The sequence below is a fragment of the Toxotes jaculatrix genome, chromosome 3 (assembly GCF_017976425.1).
Source record: "Toxotes jaculatrix isolate fToxJac2 chromosome 3, fToxJac2.pri, whole genome shotgun sequence".
Classification (NCBI taxonomy): Eukaryota; Metazoa; Chordata; class Actinopteri; family Toxotidae; genus Toxotes; species Toxotes jaculatrix.
This window is the reverse complement of record NC_054396.1, coordinates 23710657-23736634: the sequence shown is the minus strand read 5'-3', so window position 1 is coordinate 23736634 and position 25978 is coordinate 23710657. Positions and strand designations below refer to the sequence as shown.

General features: G+C 38.3%; 1 protein-coding gene across 2 annotated transcripts; it reads left to right on the top strand.

Annotated features, from left to right (window-relative positions):
- The first annotated feature begins 586 nt into the window (after positions 1–586).
- On the top strand, positions 587–24908 carry LOC121178791 (immunoglobulin-like and fibronectin type III domain-containing protein 1). 2 transcript variants are annotated; one of them, XM_041033150.1, is made up of 25 exons: positions 587–736; positions 4655–4740; positions 10748–10867; positions 11235–11377; positions 11493–11592; positions 11739–11783; positions 13088–13121; positions 13275–13458; positions 13626–13739; positions 13832–14000; positions 14262–14534; positions 14718–15509; positions 16022–16126; positions 18908–19032; positions 19174–19315; positions 19517–19810; positions 19959–20255; positions 20671–20850; positions 21002–21130; positions 21233–21541; positions 22284–22369; positions 22450–22642; positions 22752–23048; positions 23922–24248; positions 24334–24908. In XM_041033150.1, exons 2-25 carry the CDS (start codon positions 4692–4694, stop codon positions 24336–24338), a joined length of 4512 nt encoding a protein of 1503 aa, XP_040889084.1. In that variant the 5' UTR covers positions 587–736; positions 4655–4691; the 3' UTR covers positions 24339–24908. The 2 variants fall into 2 exon arrangements, with proteins under 2 accessions (XP_040889084.1, XP_040889085.1); XM_041033151.1 differs by lacking the exons at positions 587–736; positions 4655–4740 and adding an exon at positions 4753–8796.
- Positions 24909–25978: the final 1070 nt, after the last annotated feature.

The following is a 25978-nucleotide window of genomic DNA, read 5'->3' as shown; positions in this document are numbered from 1 at the left end:
TGGAAAATATCCACCACACTGTTTGGATGGGTTTGATGTTGATCAACTTTTGTTTTTCTTTTTACAGGTTTCATTCAGTAATAAAAGTGTCCTGCACTGAGTGGCCTGAAATAACCACTAATCATGTGTCTACTGTCTGATTTGCCGTACTTTGTATGTATTTCATATGACTCTCCTTTAAAAATATGTCTTGGAAAAACAAAAACAAGTCTGGCTGCACTCAGAGTTTTGCCCTCTTTATTTTCAAGAACAATCTTCAAGAACAATTTACAACTCAGGACATTAAAGTAGTTAAAGTACTGCATTAATATTTACAGCACACTTACACAAAGCAAACTTAATTGGGTCTTAAGCTTGTGAGCTCAGATATATCCAGATTTCAGGCTTGTAAACGAGCAAACTTCATCTTGATAACTGTCGCTACATCTGGTTTATGGGAACAAATGATTCTTTAAGAGGTATTTAACCTGCTCTTTGACCCACCCTTCACGGTGCCCCCCCTTGCTTCACCGCCCACCTGACCTCCAATGTCTTTGGAGTGACCACAAATACAAAAAAGCCTAAAGAGCTTTTGGCAGTCACTGGGTCTAGGCAGTAGAGGAGCATCAAGCACTGACTTGCACACTGCTGGAAGGATCTATTACATTAAAAAAAAAAAAAATTAGAAGAAGGCACAGTGTGACCAGACTGCTGCCTGAAAGGGAACAGAGCTGAGAGCACTGAGGACTGTGAGCAGGTAGGTGGCCATCAAAACAAAGGCTGGATGATAAAAATGCACTGAACAGAGAGGAGAAATGGATGACAGTCGGTTTATTTCTTGTAAGTCAGCCCCTGCAAACATAAATCTGGATAATTACAATGTGTACCGTCGCCATTTGCATCAGAAAGACATCAGCACTTTGTGAGCAGGTGCACAAGTAGTTACAGTAAAAAACTTCAATTGTACTTGCACATGTGTAATGAAGACATGCTTCTATTTTCCTCTTCAGAGATTTGAATGTGCTACGCGTAAAGAGTAATAAAGTGACTTACAGAAAATAGGACTTTATGTGCTATCTAATTTCAGTTACTCAAATTACAGAGTGTGCTACCATGTTAATAATTTAGATATACATTAAACGCTGTACAGGATTTTGTTACATAGAGGACACGCAAATTTGGTGTTGGTGCATGAAATCACTTTAGTAAGGCATGCAGGCTTCTCAGTTTGAATTTCATGGTTTTAAATCTAGGAAGCCGGATCATAGCAGTGAGGTCAGAGCAGTGAGGTTGCCGGCTGATGACTAACTTTAGATGGAGGTATCAAATCGATATGTAGCCTGAGATTCAGAGAGCTGCATGGAGGGAGTGGGTTGTACTCTGGCAGAAAATAGGATTTCTTTTTACATTAAAGAAATACACAGAGTTGTGGTTGATACTGCCCGCACTGTACTTGTTTTCCTTATACTTCTTTCTCACACTGTGCACATGCAAAATGTATTTTTGTGGAAAGCAATTACCTTCAATGCAATTACGCTTCACATTTCAGAAAGAAAACAATCGATCAAAAAAGACTAAAAGGCAAAAAAGAAAAAAAAACAGGCTGATTAAAACACACTGCCGCACATAACATGCTAAAGCTGAAGCATTTCTTACATGCTTTGAACAACATATATGCATCAACTTGTCAGCGCTCTCACAGCAATTGAACAAATGGGCATTTTCACAAGTTCAAATAGCACCATTAGCGCTCATTTGACACCAAAGGCCCTTGTCGTCAGACCTGGTTTTGTGTGAGTTACACAGCTGAAGCCACTTTCTGTCTTGAACACTCAGCTGCAGTCAGTGGTGTGTGGAGAAATGAATTGGGGGACATTCGAGAGGCTACCAGATGCCATTTTAAGAGTATGTGGTCATTGGTGCAGTCATCTGCGCTGGGTGGCTCAATCGCACAGACATGTCACATACTACTGACGCATTAGGCACCGCTCGTTTGTCTGTGCAGCATCTTCTTTTTTTTTTTTTATTTATTTATTTTTTTTTACAAACTTCAAAGCAATCCACTGGCATATTAGTTATTTCCTGAAGTTGATACGAGAAGAGGTCGACTTTAAATGATGTCAAAGGATGCCATATTGCACACATGCAAAGATGAAGTTACAGTCAAACATCGCAGGGTTTGACCATGCATGGACAGATGAGCAATTACACCCACAAATTGTTAAGAGACAAACTGCCAAAATACTTCAGAATTACCACAAGACTCTTTTAAATTAATATAATAACATCCTATTGAGAAAACATTAATTCACTGTATCATAGCAAGTAGTAACTAGTAGTTGAATATCCTTTCTGCTACAGTTGTCCAACATTTCATACTGACCGTCTCTAATTCTAAGCTCAGTGACTTGTTATGGTGGCTGCAGTGACAGCCAGCCTGCAGACCTGCTTATTTTTTAAAGCTACAGAGGTGATTAGCGTAATGCAGCCTGCGGCACAAATCTTTGAAATCTCGGGGACAGTGACCAGGACAGATGTTCAGGATCTATGTTATTTTGTCTACAGTGTTCCCTCCCCGACAAGTTAGGTTTCATTAAATCAGATGAGATCCTCGGCCAAACATTAAACTATAAATGTAATCAGCTAAAACGGCAATCTCCTCTTGGAAGAGGAGCAGGTCTCCTTTAATGCAGAGGGCCTCCTGCCAAAACGTCTCCTGTTGCAGGCTGTTTTGCTTTTACCATATGTGTTGTGTAGTTCATTTTCAAGATACACCGAGAGCCAAGATCGCTGCTGGAGCACGGAACCTTTCTGAACATATGCTCGAGCATGTGTACAACTAAAAATAAAACACTTACTTTCTGAGACGACAGGTTCTAATTTCAGGGGGACATCAGGACAGGCAAGATAGTTAAAATTGTGAAGTGAAATATTCGACATTCAGTATTTCGTAAAATTGTGGTACAAATTAAAAAGCAAAGTCATCACCAAAACAAAGTCAGACATTTCAGTTTTTAGACAAATTTCGACCTGTTCAAAGGCCCTGAAAATCTATTTTTTCAAACTGACTCTGAGCACAGATTAGCTTAGTTTTTCAATGTTAATCTCTTGGTACATAATAACTAAGTATGTTTTTTCCCCCAAAACTTATTTAGTCATAAATATTTAAAGCTTATAGAGAAATGCTTAAAATTTGAAACCACAATATGAGGTTCTTTAAAGGCTTAGAGGAGCAGGCTGGATGCACAAGCTGTTTGAACACTTCAAAAATGTAAAACCCTTTGCTAACTAGACTGAGCAGCAGACAGCCCTGATAAACTAATTCAGACAATTGTGAGATCAAAAGTGATTAGGGTATTTTCATACAAAACAGGCTCCACACAAAATCACACTGACTTTGTATTAAGTTTGTAGTAATAAAATAGAAGGAAAAGGTATAATATTACCAGCAACTGATATATCCTAAATCATACACAAAAATACACACACTATTTTAAGGTGTGAAAGGGTTAAAAAGTAAAAAAGGAAACTTAGCAATATTACCATTTTCAGTCATTCAAATAAGCACAAAAGCAGAATGTTATTCACACTGAGCACTTAAAGCAGAACTCAAACAGGACTCACCTCTCCATGTCAACAATATTTCCTGAAAATCTTTTCAACTGCAAAGTAATAATGACAATTATATTAATTGCTCATCCATAACCACTCCTACTTTAAGTTTCTGTCCAATGAGAAGGTTAAGATCTCTTAACTTGAGAGTCATTAGGTCAAATTTTACAAGAACAAAATATAGTAATGGCATAAAGTGATGCATGTGACCTTTTACAACAGAGAGGAGCTGTGACTCACGTAACATTAAACAAGTGCCATATGACTCAGTTGTGATCCTCATCAGTGTCACATTACACTTGATGTTTTTATGTACAACTCTGATGAAAAAAAAAAACCCCATGGTGGTGGAAAACAAATGCGTCCCTCTGAGATTCCAGGGCTGCAATTTGGTGCCATCAGCTTTATATATATTTAAATCAAGTGAATAAAGAACAGGAGGTGTGGTGGAAACTGTGGCGCAGTGCTGCATGTGCATCTTTTAGCTGTTTTTTTTTTTTTTTAAATTTAAAGCATGGTATTTCATCTTAATAGCTGCATATATCTTTTCAAACTGTACCATAAATCAACTGATATTAATCAGGACTCGGAGGCTGTAGCAGTGGCAGTATTTTAAAACTAAGCCTAACTCTTCACCATCTTTATTTAAAGCTTCAACAAGTTCCTAGCTTAATTAACACATGCCCGGAAAGGATTCCTGAGATAGACATTCATCCTGCGTTAAAGGCCTACAGTTACTGTAAATGACACTGGTTGCTGCCTCTTACTGACTGGTTAGAGCAACTGCACTGGTGGAGAGGGGGTAGTGTGCTTCATCAAAGCATTTCATAGATGCAGAATTTCCTCCAAAAGTTTTAAATAAATCCACGATCCCTTGAGAGGCATTTGCTTGAATTTTTAAAAAGAGAATAAGCAAATGAAAGCATGACTGATCTAAAAGTTAAAAAGACTGACTTTTCCGACTCTGAGGTGAATGTCAGTCAGTATTACTGACTTTTGACCCATACATGTATGCTCTGCTAAAGATTTCCCCTTTTATTGTCTCTCTTTTTTTTTGCAACAGAGTCTTCTGAATCAGTAGGGCTCCAAAGGACAGCAAGATGTGGAAGAAGTCAAAGGTGACCGATCAAACTGCTGCCGGGCAGGCAGGTAAGTGCAGATTGATGGACACTCCCTCTTGTTAGGTCAGTCAAAGGGTTGGTATTGCAGTTGTCTCCACCTGTACTTCTTCTTCTTATGCGAGGAATGATGATAAACAGAATTTTTCTGACGACTAATCCTTATATGAAATAATTCATGTGGCACTGCATCGAAGAAAAAAATCAACCTGCGAGACAGAAAAACGACCGGAGAAGATGGCCACATCACAGATTACCTAAGGTCGGCATCCTGTGCAGAAAATGCATCTTTTTTAAAGACGTGGAAAACCCAAGACATTTGAATAATGCTGTACTATGCTGAGTGCTGACCATGCCTGCAGAGAGGAAACGAAGATAAGCACCACAGCTTTTTCTTTTGTCGAAAGGAAGCAGTCCAAATAATATTTATGGTTTTTCAAGTGACTGCACAGTATAATGTCGTCCATGATGTCAAGAAAAGACAACAGAAAAGATTTTATTTTTTTGTCTACAAAGGCACAGATGCTGTTCTTTGCTGTCTGAAAAAAAAAACAAAAAACAGCAGCAACAAGTATGAATGTAGCGGTGGCCGCATCATTTATCAATTTCTGCTTCCCAAGGATGTGATTTCGAAGATGTCGGTCAAATAAATGATAACAGGCATCACAGATGCCAGAAGATGAGAAGCAAATAAGCTGTAATCTCTTGATGACAAAAAAAAAAAAAAAAATCAAGACAAAGAATCTTCTGAGTCTATCTGAAGAACTATACTGGCGTGTAGCCCATGGTAACAAGATGAACAACATCATCATCATGGAGGATAAATGTGATGGTCAATAACAGCTGCCACAATTGAAGAGGAAATTGAAAATGAAAGGCAGTCCTTGGCTGACAGAAGACAAAATGAAAGCTTATTTGAAATTAATTTCCCACAAATTGCTTTTGTCCAGAGCATCTGCACATAATATCTCTCAAGCACTGTGCAGGAATCATCCTGAAATGTTGAGGAAATGCCTGAGCGAGCTTGAAGTTAAGTCTAATCAGCAGTTGCACAGCACAACTATTTGTAACCATATTGCTAACACGCTGTATTATACTTTGTCTATGACTAACAATTTTTCGTCGTGTCATGTGTCTCTGAAGATTTTGTTCTGCTCAAGTTGTGTCTGTGTTTGTGCTTCACATTCCTGGGTGATATACTGTATATTGTGGTGTTTTATGTTCATTATGTGTCTATAATCCTGTCGAAGTTCCAACCTGCCATGGTGCTTTTGTCAGGATTAATATTTACCTGTCCTGTTCCCTCTCCTGCTCTCACGTTGCGTGTTAAGTCGACGGTTCTGAGGGAGTTCACCCAGATGACAAAGGTATGCGAGCAAAAAACGAAATCAGATTGCACAAACGATTCACCTTCTGTAAGTGCATGACTCCATGTTGGGTGAGTTGCATGTATGATGTGGTCTTCATCACTCCTTGAAAGGTGTCATCCAAAGCGGATGATTCAGCTTTCAGTGTCACAACAGATGCATTTCATTGTGACATTTTAAACAACCTCCGTATGAGTACTAGCTGCAGGCTGTTGCTAGAGGGCACTACAGCTGATTGACATGTGTCTACTTTATATCGTAATTAAAAAAGAAAAAAAAAGCCACTTTCTAAACCTACGTCCACATGCTTTTTAGTCCTGTACAAGTATGTTGGCACAGTTCAGTCTCAATAAGTGGACTTGCTCGACAGGGACAACTCCAAGGGGTGGCATGGCGTCTCATAAAAGTCTAACTAATCTGACTACCCACCCCAGGGCCACCTTAAAAATTTCCCAAATCTTTAAGCTTTAACATATGAATCTTGTAAATCTAAGTTAATACTGAGTCACTCAGTAAAAAGATTCCCAGTGCATAACATTTCAGGCTGTACTTTTATACCATGAACACCAAAGCAAACGGAGTCACCCCTTTAAGTTTTCTGTATTACCTAGATTTTTGCCCATTTCACGCCTGACCCACACACTCTCCTTGGCTTCACTGTGACAACCTCGACTGCCACAGATACAAAACTGCAATTTCTATGATCCTAGTAGTTCAAAGCAGGTCACAGAGAACCATGTGCTGTCAGGTTAACACATAACTCTGAAGTCTCGAGTTAATCAGCTGGAATGACACCCATGACCTCTGGAAGCCCCTAAGCCTCACACAGCTCTCAATATCTTTTGATTTCTTGTATCACTGTGACAAATATTCTGAGTGGACTGGAGGTAACACAAGTGTGCAGTGCTCCGGGGTATGAAACTTGCTTAATATAACCACAGCTGAAACTTGTCATTTCCTTTTAACATGACAATGAAGGAAATTAGAAGTGTAAGCCAACCAGTCATCCGTTCACATCAACAAAAAGAAAACTGGTGGTACCTTTGCAGCAGTTTGACTAATGTAGTCCAGGACAATTTAGACCAGTGACAGAATCTAATTTCACTGGTGCATAAACAAATGAAGAGACTTCATTATTACTTACTGTCTGTGCTTTCTAGCTACAAATTGGGACAGCTGAGTGGCAAAGGACTGCAAACTTATGACAAAGTATAAACCGCCGACAATGGCAACTGGCTGGCGCTGCGGTGATGAGAATAAACACAGCATTACCCTATAACAGTGGGGACATGTTAGAGACTCAGCAGGTTCTGAATGTATAGCCCATTCGTTTGTTCATTTATTTATTTGGAAAATCTAATGTATTTGTAAAGAAGTTTTCAAGACTTGAAATGAGAAAAACACAAATTTAAAAAGCTAAATGAAATGAAAAAGATGAAAGCACAGAGCAATAAATAGAGGAAAGCACAGCAAGTGTAAGTACTTAATATTCAGTGTTAGAGGTGGTCTGTTACATCTTCTGTAAGTTTGCTCCAGCTTTGTAAAGCTTTTTTGGACACCAATGTGAGATGCAAAGATACAAAATGCATATGAATAATACAAGTACCAGCCAGTGACACAGTCTGAGTTACACTTAGTGCTGAAGGAATCATAATGTACAGTACAAAAAAAAAAAAAAAAAAAAGAAAAAAAAAGAAAGAAAGAATAACAAGTGAAAGGACTGAAGAACCCCTTAAAAAAAAACCTTGTTCATTTATGATGAACTGCAAAATTTCAATCACTGCTTTTAAAGGAATGTCTATTCTGGTAACAAATCAGTGTCATGAAGCCCAGCTAAAACAAAAAGAGTCGATTAAACATGACACAAAAGCAAAATAAAAATAAAAAAGGGACAGTAAAAATAAAAGTCATCTAGAATAATTTCGTCTGGTAAAGAACTCTTAGTAAAATAATAAACAGTCCTCCTATGCCAGCGTTTGAGAAATATGATAGGAGCCGTTATTTTCAGCCACAGGCGTTTCAGACAAGGACTGAATAGAAAACTAGCTTTTCAGCGATAGCAGCCCATGTACATGCTTGACGTCTGTCAAGATCTCATAAAAAATAAGATATCAGGAGTCTAGCAATGAATGTAGCAAATGTAGCTTGACTCATATATATATAAGAAATACATTTTACACAGCATTTATCAAGCATGTAACTCTACTCAGGAATGATAGGATCCTTATGAGTCTTTTCGCACTAAATTTATGCCATTTATACTCCATAAAATACTTCCTGCTGACTGACCAATGAAATCAATGCCTGGCTTAAATATGCAGTTTTTATTGCTGTTCTACATTAACAGGCTGATCAATACTTCCACGCAAACATATTGCTTTTAATGATGTCCGTGTCATCCTCACAAATCCACAGCGTGAACGTTCAGCTTGTTGACAACAGCAAAATGTCATGTTATCAGTGCTCTGCCACATACAGAACATACTGTTAAGTAGCAACTGCCGCAAGCAATTTACCTCCAGTGTGCTTCGGACTGCAAACTGCAGCGGCACCCTACTCATTTCATAAACTATATATTCTATAGTTAATATTCTGCCTATTGCAGGTCTTTCGTGCCAAGTGAAAATAATTAAAGACCAGGGATCCCTGGACCAGCTGAACCCCTGTGATCAGCAGTCGGTGATGCCCCCCTCGAGATTGCTGTGGGTTAGCTCATATCGGTATGCTCAGGGTTCTGGGACTTCTGCAAAACACTTGCATCAATTCCTAAATCCAAAGACATTTTAAATGCCTCAATGTGAGAGCCACACTGGAGCCATATCATTTGTTCCCTGTTGACCTAGCAACTGCAGAGGGTAGAGCTTTTATCTCCCACACTCAAAACTTCTGGCTTTTTTTTTTTTTTACCTGTTTTGAGTGCTCACAAAATTAGACTGAACTGTGCTAAGAAGATATGTACTGTATAGGAGTTTTAATTTTTTCCAGATGTCACCATTCAGGACCATACATACACATGAAAGGCTACTCAAAATATACTTTCTCACAAGCAAACTGCTTCTTCAGAGTTATGAAAAGGAAAAAAGTTAGTATTTATTCAGCCTCAAACAAATCAAAACTCAAACAATGGAATTACTCACATTAACACTTAAATCAAATTTTGCATTAGGCTTCACTAAACCTGAAACCAAGGTATATAAGGTGTATAAAGAATGTACAAAACTACAGAGTAGACATATACTTGTGCTCTGTGGACACATAAAACAAACCAGTAGTTTGACTGACATAAGAATCAGAGGATAGAGAGAAAACTTTTTATCTTTGTGTATTTTATTTTTCTTTATGTCTCTAAAAATTTGCTAGTCACATGTAATCTTTAGAGATTATTTTTCTTGATTAACAGAATTCGTTTTCTTGCAAATTTACTAAATATTTTATCAGAAACAAAAAGCTCTACACTGACAAGCTGCATACGAAAACATTGCATCAACCAGAATGAATTTAAAATAAAAAAAATTAACAGTCCCATATTCTGATTACTATTAACTCAAAGTTTCCACTCACGTTTTCAACAAGACATAAACATTTATGTTTATGGCAAGAATACTCGATTATTATCACACTGACTATTAGCGTATTAGATCTGCTAGTTACACAAATACAGTCACTTTGGTGTGCATGTTAATATCAGGATAAACACTCACAACTAATACAGACAGGCCTGCAAAGCAGGAGAGTCCAAAGTACATTACAACATAAAATTTTGCTCGATCTTCTTTTACAAAGTTTCTTAAAAAAATATGGCTTTACAAAAATGGAAAATTGTCTTCATGCATAAATTAAAAAGTCACAGTCCCTGTGAAGCTCTTAAACTTTTGACCTTACTGTTGGTCTTAAAGCATGTACTGCTCATTGTGGGCACTCTTAATCCAGTGGGAGCGCTCCATGTTTGTTGCGAGGATGTAGTGTCAAAGCAAAGCCAAAACACAGGAGATACCAGCGTAGGTGTAAACTCGCTTGTATTGTGTTTTTGCAAAAACAGCAACAAAGGTTTTGCAAAATACAAGAGTCAAGAGCAACATCCCTCTGCTGGAGTCAGATTTGACGTGACAACCAGAATCATGCTAATTTGGCTCAGAACGTTTCGTTATTCCTCTTCACATGTCACTCAGTTTATATAAAAAACACTTGATAATCTTAAAATATTTAGGAAAAAATGAATAAAGATCATACAAATTATCACACCCAATAGTGTTAGGTAGTTATTTCATCTTTTCTTAGCCATAAAAGTCTTTTTAAGTTTGATCCATCACGGTGGCGTTTCCTTCAGATAAACACTTGATGTATGTTTGAATGTGACAATGTGTGAAGTTTACACTGACATATGTTTGCTGGGTAACTTGTCTGGGTTTTAGATTTGTATTTATCATCCACTTTTGAACTTAAGACGGTCTTGGTAAGCCTCTCTTAATTTTTTTTTCCTTCAAACATACTGTACTTATTCAGTTCACTGGTTTACAGAGATACCTCTTCAAAACAAGTCATTACTATTTTCATGTTTTAATGAATATACTGTATTTTCCTAGTCGTGCCCTTACATTTGCTAACTGCACTTAGCATTTATCTTATATACGTTGTGCTTTTCTCACTTTTAATGTTTTTTATTTTGATTAGGCATCAAGAAGAAGTCCAAAGTGCCCGGTGTCATGATAACGCAGTTTATGGAGGAACTTCCAGAGGGAATGTCAACTCCAGATTTCACCCGCAAACCCATTGCTCTGACTATTCAAGAGGGTAAGTCTTCATATGTCTGAAACAAACACTAAGGGCCATATGAAATTAAAAAAAAGATTATTAAAGCATTGACCGGGAACTACAGCGTCACCGTTTCACATCCGGGTGGGGACCTCGAATGTAATTACCAATCTCTCTCTTTTCCCATTACTGTCATCTGATACAAGTATCTGCTAAATTAAAATTCCCAAATATATATCTTAAAAAATGTAACCTCAAAGTACGACACATTCCAGCAAAATTGTTAAACATCTTAGGTCATTCCACATTTTGAACAAAATGTGCCATGTATCTGCAACATATCCATTTTCACTAGCAATGAATAATTTGTAGCTAATGAGGAAATCCTCATTTTGTCCTATTCCAGGTAAACATGCAGTCTTCAAGGCCAAAGTAGTCGGCGATCCCACACCTACTGTAACATGGAGCAGAGCAAATGGAGAAATATTTTTTCACTCTGAGGTGTGCCTGCAAAAGTATGACAATGCGTCTCAAGAACATACCCTTGAGGTGAGATTTACATGTAGCACTTAGAGCGTAAGACATAAATGAAGACGATTTGCAATTCATCTTGCTTTGAAATATTAATAAAAATGCCATTAACTCCGTTTTTGCATCTCAATAGTTTCCTAAGGTTGCCCCCGAGGATGCTGACACCTACAAGTGTTTTGCAACAAATGAATATGGAAGGGCGGTCTGCACTGTTGTCTTGAATGTTATCGCAGGTAGGATCCTTATTATACATAGAATCACTCTACTCCTTCTTCCAAGTGTGTTAGATAATATTTGTACGATATAACCCCTTGAGAATATGGCATAGTTGAATAGTGAAAAACATTAAGCAAAACTGAAGGTTATTGTTTGTTTACAGTTGGATTCTCTAAGACCAAGGAACTTCAGAAGACACAAGGAGAAGGTGAAGTTTCAAGTACATTTTGAGTTTTGTCTGAAATGGAATGCTAATCTTACATATATATTTTTTTTTTAGCAAGGCAGGATGTGTTTGTTGGCTGTTGGGACAATGCACGCCATTTTAAGGCCAAATCTTTCACAAATAGATAGCTAATATGCACTGTTACCCCTGTCAGACACAAAGTGCACCCAACAGCAGACAAAGCAGCAGCGCAATTAAAAATACATTTATCACATTTTAACAAATGACACTTTAAGGAACTGGGCAGCCAGCTGTGCACAGAGATGAACAGGGGCTGATAGCCTTCATCTAAGCTATCAATACTTGGAATGATGCTACAACCTGGACCATATATTTTCATAACGACATGACATTTTATTCATTAATTGGATTCACAGGGAAAAAATCTGCCTGTCACGGTGCATCTGTCACATCAGTGCAGTGTCACTGTGTGCGGACACTTGACACATTAATGGCTCTCTTACAAACTGAATGAAAATTTGAAGATCACTACAAACTACAGAGGTTGTGTAAACCCAGCACAGCCAGCATGGTTTGTGATCGATGACCTTAATTTTTGTCAAAGTTTCCTTTTGCCAAAGAATATCAGAAGCACAGCAGAGATCAGTGTGATGTTTGATCTGTCAGTTCGTGTGTCTGGGCACTGTTACTACTTGACACAAAAATTTTATTGGGACTGGAAAAAAATCTGTGGGATATCATTTAGATCGGACTGGACACCATTCTCTTTCACAACTCTATTAAAAGTTAAGTTTGTTTTCTATTTTTCTTATTGCCTACAAATCACATGAAAAGACTGATCCTTCTAAACAGTATTATCTACATATGCATAACTTGATTGTTGTCCAAAAACTATAGGAACACATAGGTGAGCCAACTCGATGCACTGGGTGACATGCTCCTTCATAACCATGAATGTGGGCACTGTAGTTTGTGTCAAATCCACTCCCAAGCCGTTTTCAAAAATGAAACTATAATTTTGTGACCTGCTTTACATCTAGAAAAGAAATGAATGGCCTTTGGCTATGGACAGAGACAGACTAACACACTGCTGGCTTCAGTCCTTTCATAAAAGTTGCTGACAATAACAGTACAGAATATAGAATATTACTGACTTATCTTTTAAGCTCAACAGTGTATTTTATCAAAAAGAAATTAGAAATATTCGTAAAACAGAAAGTGTGGCACAAGGGAAAGTCACATACACTATAAATTAAAGATGAAATTTTCATTGACGATTCATGATGCCATTAAGTGATGGAGCATTTTTTCTTGTGGTTCCCCAGATGTAACAGACTTCAGAAAAAAACTTAAAAAACGGTGAGTCATATAATATAAACTCAGCAGTTTGCATGTTAAAAGAAACAATTATGGTACTTTTTTTGACATGCCTACAGTGATTTCTCTTTGATAGTATGAAAGTAATTTTTCCCATGGACCTTAATGAAATTAGTGTAATATCTCACTCTGCAGTAATTCTGATGGAACACGTGAGGAGAAGCCAATGGAGCCAGAGGAGAAGGTCTGGGAAATTCTACTTAGTGCAGACAAGAAAGACTACGAGCGGATCTGCGCAGACTACGGTATCACAGACTTCCGAGGCATGTTGAAGAAACTCAACGAAATGAAGAGAGAGAGAGAGGAGGAGATTGCAGAGGTATGTGGTATACCAATCACTATTTCATTCTATTATGAGCATCTCCGAGAAATTTGTTTTAACATCTCTTTATGGTTACCGTTTGATGTCTACCTGAAACTGTACAGGCAGACTCATTTCTATTTTTTTTTTATAATTCTGTTCTGTAATGTTTATTTCTACTGTAGTTTGTGACACACATCAGTACACTGAAACATATTGAGGTCAATGATGACGACTGTGCAACAATTGAGTTGGACATGGACCTCAAGGATCCGAGCAGCAAAATTTTCCTGTACAAGGTGAGATATTACTTACTTCAGTATTGTTTTGCTGTTTCGTCTTTTCTTAATGATCTGTTATCTGAATGGAAACACGTTCCTCAATTCTGCAGGATGGCGTCATGGTTCCATTCACCAAAGAAGACGGTGAGGGGCTGAAGCACAGTTTGAAACAAGTCGGCAAGAAATATGTGTTCACAATTAAAAAGCTAGGTTCGGAAGATGCTGGACTGTACTCAGTGGACGTTGAGGGTGTCAATGTATTCTCCACGGATTTTAAAGGTGAGTCATCAATCAAGTGATTAAGATTAGATAAGGTTTAAGTAAATTCCATTACTTTCAAGTTATGACTGATATATTGTAGCTCACCCAAAAGATAGTTTTTTAGACTTATTTATAACTATAATTAGATGAACACAATGAAAAGGGCCAGCCTCCAATGACCCTGAACAGAACAGGCAGTTTAGAAAATGGACAAGACAACATGAAAGAAATTGATTAGTCTGTCTCTGCTTCATTTTGCGCCCTTCTGAAATCCTGCAGTACCTGAAGTCGACTTTGCTGTCAAAATACAAGAGGTCAAGGCAGAAGAACGAGAGGATGCCCTCTTTCAGTGTGTCCTGACTGCACCCATGAATGAGATCAAATGGTTTGGCAAAAGCGCCCCACTGACAAATAGTGAGAAACATGAAATCATTGTATCTGAAGATAAGCTTATCCACAAGTTGATTGTGCGGGACTGTTTGCCTTTGGATGCTGGCATCTATGCTGCTGTGGTAGGAATCAAGTCCTGCAATGCGTGGCTTGTAGTTGAAGGTAAGTATATTACTGTCTTCCTTTGTTATGTTTGGGGTTCTCATTATACCATATGGATGCCAGTTACATGCATAAATATGGAATATCTTGCAGATACTTTCCCCTGATCCCAAATAATTGTTTAATTCTGAATTTAACATTAAGCTGAAAATTAAAATACATCTGAAATATTATCTTTTACAGCTGACAAAGATCCTGCCAACAAAGGCAAGAAGGCAGCTCGCAAAACTACTATGGCCGGGGGTGGTAATGACGAAGAACTGATGAAAATTGCGAAAGAACAACAGGAAAGATATCAAAAAGAAATGGAAGAAAAAATGGAAATTGCCAAGAAGGCTCAAGCAGAGAAAGAAGCTGCAGAAGCAGCTGCCCGGGCGGAGGCAGAAGCAGCCAGAAAGGCAGAGGCTGAGGCCAAAGCTGAAGCTAAAGCTGCAGCTAAGGCAGCTGCAAAGTCAAAGCGAGCAGCAGCTGGTAAGGATGGAGCAGTGAGGAGAACTAAGAAAAAAGACGCTGGTTCTGCCGGTGGCGCAGGCTCCGCTGCAGATGGTGCTGGTGGGGCTGGAGGTGCTGGTGGTGCTGGAGCTGATGGTGGCAAAGGTGCAGGTGCTGGTCAAGGCATCAGAGCTGGTGCTGGTGCAGATGGTGAAGGTGGAGGAGAAGATGGACGTGGAGCTGGAGTCAAAGGTGGAGCTGGAGGTGGGGCTGGAGGTGGAGCTGGAGCTGGAGTTGGAGGTGGTGAAGGTTTGGGAGAAGATTTTGAGGGAGAAGAGGACTACGATTCGTTTGAAGATTCTGATGCAGAATTTGAGGGAGAGGGAGAGGGAGCAAGAAAAGGAGGAGAGGGAGCAGGAAAAGGAGGAGAGGGAGCAGGAGAAGGAGGAGAGGGAGACGAAGAGGGAGGAGAAGGAGATGGAGAAGGAGGAAAATGCAGAAAACGTGTGAGAGATGGTCCACTTCTTCCAGATACTGTGATAGGTAAGATTAATTCACACTGTAATGCATGCTGACACACTTAATGACAAAAAATATCTTATACCCAACATAAATATGTTTATAGAGAAATTTGTCTATAATTTTGGAATCATTAAGATTATTAATACTAGGAGCAGTAGAAGGCACAGTGTATGTATTTTTGTTAATGTCTCTCTGTGTTTTGATATTAACCTCCACTTCTTTTGTCTACATATTACAGTTCTCTTGATGTTTTTTACTGTATGTCATTTACTGTTGTTTGTCTTTTCTGTGAAATTTCAGATTCATCATAAAAATCTCTTTGTCTAACAATCTTAAATTATAATCTTTAATTATATCCTTAATCAACAAAGATTTTGAAAATACTTTTTCATGATTTGATGATTTTGCCTCAGAGTAGGCAGCTGAAAGAAAGTGGTCTTTAGGTCAGCATTAATATGATAATTAATCATTACATTTGTAGTAACGCTATGTTTAACATTCTGTATAAAGCTGTTATTTATTATTACTAATAGGAGATAATAATGATGAGGAAACCACAAATCAACAAGGTGAAAAATCTGGGAAAAAAGGAAAACGTGCCAAAAAGAAAAATGTGGAGGTTGAAGAACCTGTTGTTGGTAAGAGATGTTAGAGGTTGCATGCTGTAGACGATTCACTGGCTATGAAAGTCATTTGGGAATGAAAATGACTTTGACATCGCAACTGTAGGAAATTCTAAACACTTCCTAACTTAAATGTAGAAGCATTAACACTGACCAAATTAAAGCACTGACACTTTACAAAGCTCTATACGGCTCTGCTTTGCAGCTCATACAATTAGCTGAAAGCTCCACTTGGCCCAGGTGAATTTCAAAGCATATTCCAGAAAGATCTTGTCAAGCCTCAGTGAACTTGCTTTATCCAGGATGTGTAACATGGGTTCAGAGTTATATTTCTTAATTCTTGAAAACCCTTGCAGTTCTCAAGCCTACATTTGAAAGTAAAGTGCAGTTTAGTTCTCATTTGTTCCGGTGTGTTGATTGCTCACATGGTTAGTCCCAGAACAAAAACAAAATCCTTGGGCTTGAAGTATTAACTCATTAACTATTTGCTAAGTTTAGCAGATAATTAACTCAGTCAGCAGTTATTAATACAACACAGTTCTATTTGTCTACATCTTTATGTTTGTTTTTGTGCCTCTTCTGAGAAACAGAAAGTAGTATAGCATGTAGATGCTATGCTAAATTCTACATTCTCATCTATTAATCCTTTGTGTTGATAAATATAGATACTTGTCTATATTTGTGTTCTGTGTGTAATATGTCTGCTGTTTGTCTAGATGTTGTTAGAAATACCTTGTTTAGTTCATGTACAAGTTTGTTATGTAGAGGGTACAAAAATGGGAAAGGTGACTTACCAACCAACGTATTCAAGCTGAGCACATAAAAGGTGCCTGTTCATAAAAGATTTTGAAGAATAGAAATACTAAATATTTTCACAATTAATCCTTTTTGTTGAAATTTAAAATTACGTGACAACACTTCACTGGTATTACTTTACCAAGTAGCATTTGTTCACAAGAGGTACGTAAAGACAAAGTAGTCTAAGGTGCACAAACCCATCAGCTAATCAGGTCACTTCACAGTGCCAGCATTACTGAACTGATTTTTAATAGCAAGTTGGATTTCACCTTTTCCCACCACCTTCCTCTTCTGCACTTAATGTTTTGTTATATCTGTTGCTGCTGTTATTGTTTTCATGCTCCATGTTGACACTTAAATTGTTATTGTTACTGTTTTCATTAATGTTATTTGTAAGGCATATCCAACAGCAAATGAGAAACATTGGATTGATGGTAATTACGATGATATCCCCTAAAACTGAAAAGCAAAAAACAGAGAAATGAGCGGTGCCAGTGGCGATAATGGCACGGGGCCAGCAGCAGGCAGTGATGAATCTGCTGAAAATGTTGAGGGCGCAGACGGCGGTGAGCCATCTGCAGCTGGCAAGCGTTCAGGCCGCGCACGACAAGGCCCATTGATCGAGGAGACAGTTAGTGGTAAGATTACGGGTGCTGCATTAACTGCTGCATGGGAAGCACTGTCACTGAACAAAGTCATTTGATGAGCAGATGACTTTTTCAGTGGTTTGAGGGTTAACAGAAAAAGTGTGTGACCACCAAGCAGAATGCCACATTTGATCTCTAATCAGTTAAACGGCCTCTTAGAACGATCAGAGAACTCAGTAAGAGTGGATTTTAACCTTGAGAGTGCCTTGAGAGTGGATAAAATGCTAATCAAATTTGATGCACTAATGATTTTTGTCTATGGAACACTGTATGATTATTTTTACAGTTGTCATAACAGTGAAATGAAACAAAACTGACTTCACCCTTCTGTTTTGCAGAGAACAGAACAGCATTATTTTATTTCTGTGATATCAGCAGGCAATTTACTGTTTAATTGTGTCCACCTCCGTCTCTTATGTATTTTGTTCGCTGTGTGCGTGTTCGTGTGTGCGAGTGTGAGAGTAACGTTTAAATGCATCTGTGCTTTGTGTGCATCTGTGTTAGCAATCTTGCTGCTTGCCTTTTTAAATGTTTAAATTCAGGATGAGTCGGTGCATTGAGGTTAATCATTTCAATGAGCAACTACAGAACCGATCATGTTCTTGATACGACTGTAACACTTGTGTGTAGACACACTCTTACATAATTTGAAGATGAAGAAAACCTGAGCTGACTTTGGAGGATGACCATGCTCTAAACCAGTTTCTTAACAGTGAAGACTGAGCTCAAACAGACAAAATCATTGTTTCTTCCACTGACCAAGGAACTGTCAGTCCCGAGTGGGATGTTTTATGTTTTAAGAGTGTATATTTCTTTCAAGAGCAACTACGTGAACAGAGGCAAACAAAGGCCTCGGTGATGACATTCTCATGAGCTGTGCCAAGATTTCAACTCTGCAAACTCTGAAGTTGAAGAAGGCCACTCCAAAACAAGACAATCAAGCTACACATTAACTAAGAAGACATCTTCATCACGTTTAAAGCATATGCAAAATGTACTCTTCTTACATCCTTTGCAATCTGGGATTATATGATCTCTTCATATATATTTTCTGACATCAAATTTGCATTTTTAAAACATGTATTTTTACAGATAAATAAAAAAATACATGATAGCAACAGAAATGCAGAAACAAGATGCTAAGCTGTGATTATTGTTTAGAAAGTGAGGTAAGTGTGTACACACTTGGATTACATACAAGTGTGTAGACCATGCATCCATTCATTCATGAATGCATGGATTCCTTGTAATTGGAGATCCACAATAACAACGTGAAACAACTTGTAAGCACATGTAAGCTTTATCTCTAGAATACGTGCATTCACTAACTTGCTGGTTGATAAATCCTCAGACCCAGGAGTTCACTTTCATGCTGGGCTTTCTGACTGCAAAGCCATTATTGGAGAAGCAGCAGAGCTGGAGTGTAAACTGAGCAGTGAAGACTGTCAGGGAATCTGGTACAAAGATGGAGATGAGGTAAGTCCAGGGTCTATATGGACCTTATTTCAGTGATACGGTCCAAAAGATGGTGATTATCATGTCTTTAAATAGGTCAGAGGTTCAGATGAGATGTTATTTATATTTACCGTGTTACAGTGAGATGTTTGTTATTTACAGATTAAATCATCTGAGGGTATAACCATTTCAAAAGAGGGAAGTTTTCACAGGCTGAAAATTCACAAAGTCACAGAGGAATTCGCTGGAAAATATAAATTTGAAGCAGATGGACGGAAAACAGAGGCTCTGATTGTTGTTGAAGGTAAAAACATTTTCCTCACAAGAGTTACTTCCTTCCATACAGTGCTTGCATCATTCATCATTCAGCGTGCCTGCAGGTCATGGTCATGATGAAAACTGATTTTTAAGAGTACGCATTATTCTAAAGCTTACACAATGTGTGTGATTTGATACATGGATTACACTGCTTAAAATACCTGTGTGTTTTTACCAATGATTTTAGATCCACCCAGATTTAATACCGAGGAACTGGATGCATTTAAAACTCCTGTAACAGTGAAAAAAGGACACAAAGCTACCTTCAAATTACCTTATATTGGACGGGATCCTATAAAAGTTCAGTGGTACCTTGAAGGTGAAGAGCTTCAGGATGAATCAAACATCAAGATTGAGCACTCAGAAGGGTACAGCCGTCTGCTTCTAACTAAGCTGCAGCGCAAAGACAGTGGTGAAGTCAAGATAAAACTCAAAAATGAATTTGGCACTGTTGAGGCCTTCAGCCAGCTTGTTGTCCTGGGTAAGAAAGATTCTGTGAAAACTATGAACTACACACAGTTTTTCATTCAGTATTTTGCATGCACCTACACAGTAAGTTGCAGTAAGTATTTTGTTACACTTTGTTCAGCAAAGATAAATGATCACTGTACTATTTTGTTTTTTGACAGATAAACCTACTCCTCCAATGGGACCTCTGGAGATTGTTGAGGCCTCATCATCCACAATTGAATTCAAGTGGAGACCCCCAAAAGACAGCGGTGGCTGCAAGATACAAAACTACACCCTTGAACGGCAACAAGTTGGCCGCAACACCTGGAAGAAGGTAGGACCAATTGGTCCGGAGGCCCAATACAAGGACAATGATGTAGATCACGGCAGGAGGTACTGCTATCGCATCCGAGTGGAGACTGAAATGGGAATCAGTGAACTAATGGAAACGGAGGACATTCAAGCTGGTACAAAAGGTAAACTCAGATAGAAATGATTAAATTGCATCATCCCTGTCACACCATCGGTATATTCGCTCTCAAATCTTTCGTACTGATATAAACTTTGGTGACAAACAAATTCATAACACTGACCAACAGTAACTGTCTTGATGTCTGAGGTAACAGAAGCCAGCTACAATAGTTCACTAACAGGCTCTGTGAAGGCAACCCAGCACAACCAAGCCTCTAGCATCACTTATGTCCCCAAAACCAATGGGATGTGTCTTTAAATTCCAGAAAATTCTACAACATGTAGTGAAGTTACAGTATTAATTCAACTTTTGGTTGTATTCATCCAACATCATGATCAGTTCTCCCATGGCAAAAATCCTACTTACTGACCCTTTTATACATAGGAATGATCACAGATCGCAATCCTTTGTCTCTCCAGCATACCCTGGACCTCCATCAGCACCAAAGGTTGTTAGTGCCTTCAAGGACTGCATTAATCTCGCCTGGTCCCCTCCTTCTGACACTGGAGGAACCAATATTCTGGGATACAACCTCGAGAAACGCAAGAAGGGCAGCAACCTGTGGGGCCAAGTCAACCCACCCGATCAGATGATCAAAGGTTACTCAACTATTCATACAATACATCTGCTTGATCATGTCATGACAGCCTGTTACAACACATTCATGAATGTCTGATGATTTGTGGCTGTTACTCCTGTATTTCATATGTTGCTATTAATGCAAACATAAAGCATATGTTTCCTACATAGGTAAAGGAGTTGCTGTTAAAGACGTGGTTGAGGGCATGGAGTACGAATTCCGTGTGTCAGCAATCAATAACTCTGGAGCGGGTGAATTCAGTACACCATCTGAGTTTGTGTTTGCCAGAGACCCTAAAAGTAGGTGGACATTTAGAAATATTATGACAGCCATAATTTCATCATCCTTATACCTCATACAGCCTACAAATTTCAGCACTCACTGTGAATCATGTCTTGCAGAGCCTCCTGGTAAAGTCATTGACTTGAAAGTGACAGATTCCACCTACACAACCCTGTCCCTGTCTTGGACCAAAACCAAGGACATTGAGGGGGTTGAGGATGAAGCCAAAGGATATTTTGTGGAGATCAGGCCTGCAGAAAACACAGACTGGGATCGCTGCAATTCAAATGCAATAACCATGACTTCCTATACAGTGAAAGGCATGAAGTCAATGGCCATGTACTGGGTCAGAGTCATTGCTACTAATGATGGTGGGGAGGGACAGCCTCAGGAGCTGGATAATTACATCCTTGCCATGCCTCCTCCTGGTAAGAAATTCCCTTCAAACTACTTCATCAAACAATGATATTCAATATTATGAAAATCTAGTTAACCTAAAGAGATTAGAGTTCAGGGTAACCATGATGGGGATAACTGAAGCCTGATTTAAACAATCAAGATAAATGCAATGATAAACTGGGATTCTGGGGGACACAACTGCTTAACACTTTACAGCTCTAGTTGGCTTCTTCATCCTATCACCAATAATGAAAGACAGCACCACAAAGCAAGACTTTCACTTTCTTGAGCACTTAAATTGTCCATAAAAATCATTTACTAGCACATAAACATACAGTACCAGTCAAAGGTTTGGACACACCTTCTCATTCAGTGGTTTTTATTTATTTTTGTTACTTTCTACATTGTAGATTCATACTGAAGACATCTGAACTATGAAGGAACACATATGAAATTATGTAGTTAATAAAAAAGTGTTAAACCAACCAGAATATGTTTTATATTTTAGATTCTTCGTAGCCACCTTTTGCTTCGATGATGGCTTTGCACACTCTTAGCATTCTCTCAATCAGTTTCAAAACCAATGAATGAGAAGGTGTGTCCAAACTTTTGACTGGTACTGTATGCCAATCAAAAAATGTTTCAGTAAGTACCATAAGATTAAAGTTGAGAATGCAACTGTTTATGAATCCAGGATATATTGAGCACATTTGACATCAAAATATCAAAATAAGAAGATAACACCAAACTTTCATTCTGCTGTTCACCTAGTGAGGCCACGATTCACAGATGCAAAAATCAAGAGTTTCATGGTGGTGAGGGCAGGAAATTCTGCACGATTCAACATTAACTTTGAGGTAATTCAAAATGACACATCCAGGGCAATGCATATATAGTGAACCCTATTCATCTTCTAACAAAATTATATTCTTTGTAGGCCTCGCCTTGGCCTGAGGTCATCTGGCTGAAAGATGGAGTGCCAGTGTCTAAAAAAGTGACCATCAGCAATGCAGAGGGCACATCCCAGCTTCTGATTCCCTCAGCTGAGCGGTCAGACACTGGAATCTACACTATCATTGTCAAGAACATTGTTGGCCAAGAGACATTCAGCGTTGAAATCAGAGTTACAGGTGAGTTTGGTAAAACACTGCTTTCTTCCAAGATAAATAATTGATTCTTGTTCCATATAAAGCAGCTAAAAATAAGGGAAAACTTTTTGTATTTGAACTATTTGAACAGATGAACCTAAGCCACCAGGTCCTGTGGAGCTTGATGAAAACGTGCCCGGGACAGTGACTATTTCATGGACCGCATCTCCAGATGAGAAACGTGACGACAGGCTGCACTACATGGTGATGAAGCGCGATTCAAACAAAAGAACTTGGAACTCCATTGGAGATCGGATCTTCAACAATAAATTCACAGCCTGCAACATAATGCCAGGTCGAGAATACCAGTTCAGAGTCTATGCAAAGAATGACATGGGCTCCTCTAATCCCTCTGAATCACCAAAGTGGCTTATTTCTCAGAAAAGAGGTATGTATATACTTTTGTTTTCCACATTCACTCAATACTAGAGATCTGTATTTGAATTAACATTGTAATGAATTGTTGAAATGAAAGTGAGATGAATGATCTGTGCCCTTTCTTTCCTCATGCATAAGCCAATTTACTATATTCACTTTGAAAAGTTGCTGCTATAAGTGTACCACTTAGTGTGCCAATTGTTTCTATATGCTTTGTGACTTACTAATTTTTGTAATGAATGTTTATACAGAAACACACAAAAACATCTAGGGAAGTTTTTGAAAAATTGGAGCATATGTCAGTACAAAAAATGCAGGGACACCTTTTGGAAGAAATGCAATAATTCTTCAGGCCTTTCATGCATTAACAGATTTCTTTTCTTCGTGCATCAAGAGTTAACTGTTAATATTCAGCCAGTTAATTTGGTTAATACATAGATAGATAGATAAACTTTATTAATCCCAGAGGGAAATTAGTTTGTCCCAGCAGCACACATACACGGACAAACACAATACAGTTATAAATAGAGAGATTAACAATCTAAGGAAATTCAAATAAAATTCAGAGCACAGTTCTGGAGGCTACATGTGTAGTATACAGTCTTGATTTGATTCAATCATCTCACCAGATTAAGTATCTTTGATATGAGATGTCTATTTTAGGGCTATCCAAAGAAATTTGATACTCTAAATCATTTAACTCTCACATTTTCCAATAGCACAGAAACATCAAAGTGTGCATTATTTCTCAGAGAAGCTCTGGTACACAAATAAGACCAGAATGTGCTGTACCTGTAAAATTCTTTGTAGCACTGCCATCAGGCCTGATGTTAAAACACTGGAGACATTCTGATTTGATGCAATGCATTCTGTTTTCCTCCAGAAAAGTTCACTGTGAACCTGCCAGAGTCAAAGGCCTGTGATCTGCAGTGTCCTCCAAAGTTCATTGTCCCACTGAAAATGCACACTGCTCCTCAAGGTTATGAATGCTACATGAGCTGTGCTATAAAAGGAGATCCAACACCACATGTGACATGGCTCCGCAACAATATCAGTCTGAATACCAACACTAATTACTACATCTCCAACACCTGTGGAGTGTGTTCCCTGCTCATATTGAGGGTTGGACCTAAGGACACCGGGGAGTATAAGGTTGTTGCAGAAAATTCTATGGGGAGGGCAGAGTGCTCCACTAAACTGACAGTCAGAGGTAAATATTAAACAGAATGTACTATTTTAAATATCTTGTCATGTTGAATCTGAAACTAATGACCACCTTTGTCTTTTTTTTCCAGAATAAATGAACACACTGAAGATTATAGAATTGCTCTAAAACCCCAACAGAAAGTTTTTGGTAATTTACTTCAGATACTACATACGTTGTCTTTAGATTTGAGCCAGCTCCATCCGATACAGATAGATTGGTGGTTTTTCAAAGTTTAAGTCACAATGAGGTCTTAGGCATAGACTACTAAAACCCATAGACTTGTTGCTGAAGTAAAACCCACAAATGTGTTGTTTTGATTTCAACTGTGCAATCATAATAAAATGAAAGCTTAAAATACTAATGCGCAGTCTTGCATATTTTAACAATAACAGTATGCATGTTAAACAGCAAAAATATTTATATAACAGGACATTACGTAGCAGTGATTTTAAAACTTAAGGGTGTTTGCCTAAAGCTCCTGCAACTATAAGCTTATGTCTTTCGATTCATTTTTGGATGTAGGTTTCTTTTCACATTGGTATGAGAAGAGATAACAGAATGATACTGACATGAAAAATTTATTTAATCCTGATTGTTTGTTGTAGTATGTTATACATAAGAAAATATGTGTGGGTTTGGTGTAAATAAATGTTTCATTCATTATTGTGATGTGGAATTTTTAATCTGCGTGCCATTTTAAGAAACAGTTACACACTTAGTAGAACATGTATTTACATGTACAAAGAAGCATAAAAAATACTATCAACACTACCACAATATTGTGGCCTTCACATAGCAAATATCAACATTTATGCTTTAAAATGCTTCTTGTTCACCTCCATGAAGGTGTATGTGAATAATTTATGTTCAGTCTTGTATTACCTCTATGAGCAATTTTTTTCTGTGGAGTCAGACATTAGTCCAAGTTTAGAGTCACTGAAGAAGAGGTCACCAGTTGCACCCTGGGCTAAAACATGACTGACAAGTGCAGGATGACACTTCTCAGTTTCAAAGAGAAGCACTCATTACAATGCTAAAATAAATGCTAACTTATTTCTGTTCTGTTTAAGTGTAACAAGAAATGACTGTGGCTCATTAGTAGCAGAATGAGGTTTAGCTTGTTTTGTTTGCTTTTCATCTGATATGTCCAGAACAGTGTCAGAGTAAATACGGATATCCATGCAAATTTTCTCATTTTTGAGATAGGCTTTCAGCGTTTGAAAATTAGGGTTCATTAATTTTGACATTTCTAAACATGCAAAACAAACCAATGTAAGGAGATTAAAAAAAAAATCAAAATTTAATTGACACTCACCTCTTGTTAAATGCTGTGATGAAGATCAGACAGCCTACATGTGCAATTAAGCTAATGGAGAGGCAGCTCAGCCCATAGCACTTCTATGTCACTTCCCATGAGACTTTCCTTTTTAATAAGAGCAGCCAGAAGCACCCTGCTGCAGCACTAAAGCTTAAATTTCCGGTTTTGAGGGAGGGATTAGAAAGCTTCACTGCTGCATTTCCTCTGGTGCTCCCTTTTCAAGAACCTATAGCACGTTAGGGCCAAAGTGCATGTCAGTAAACCTATCCCTGAGAGCCACAGTGAAAAAAAAGTGGGTTAGGTTGCTCTGAGTGTCTCTGAAAGACTTTATTGCCTCTCAAAACGGAGAGACCACACTCAAGAATCAGCTGGAGCCTGGCTGGCAACAGACAACAGAGAACAGCAGTTTACTTGA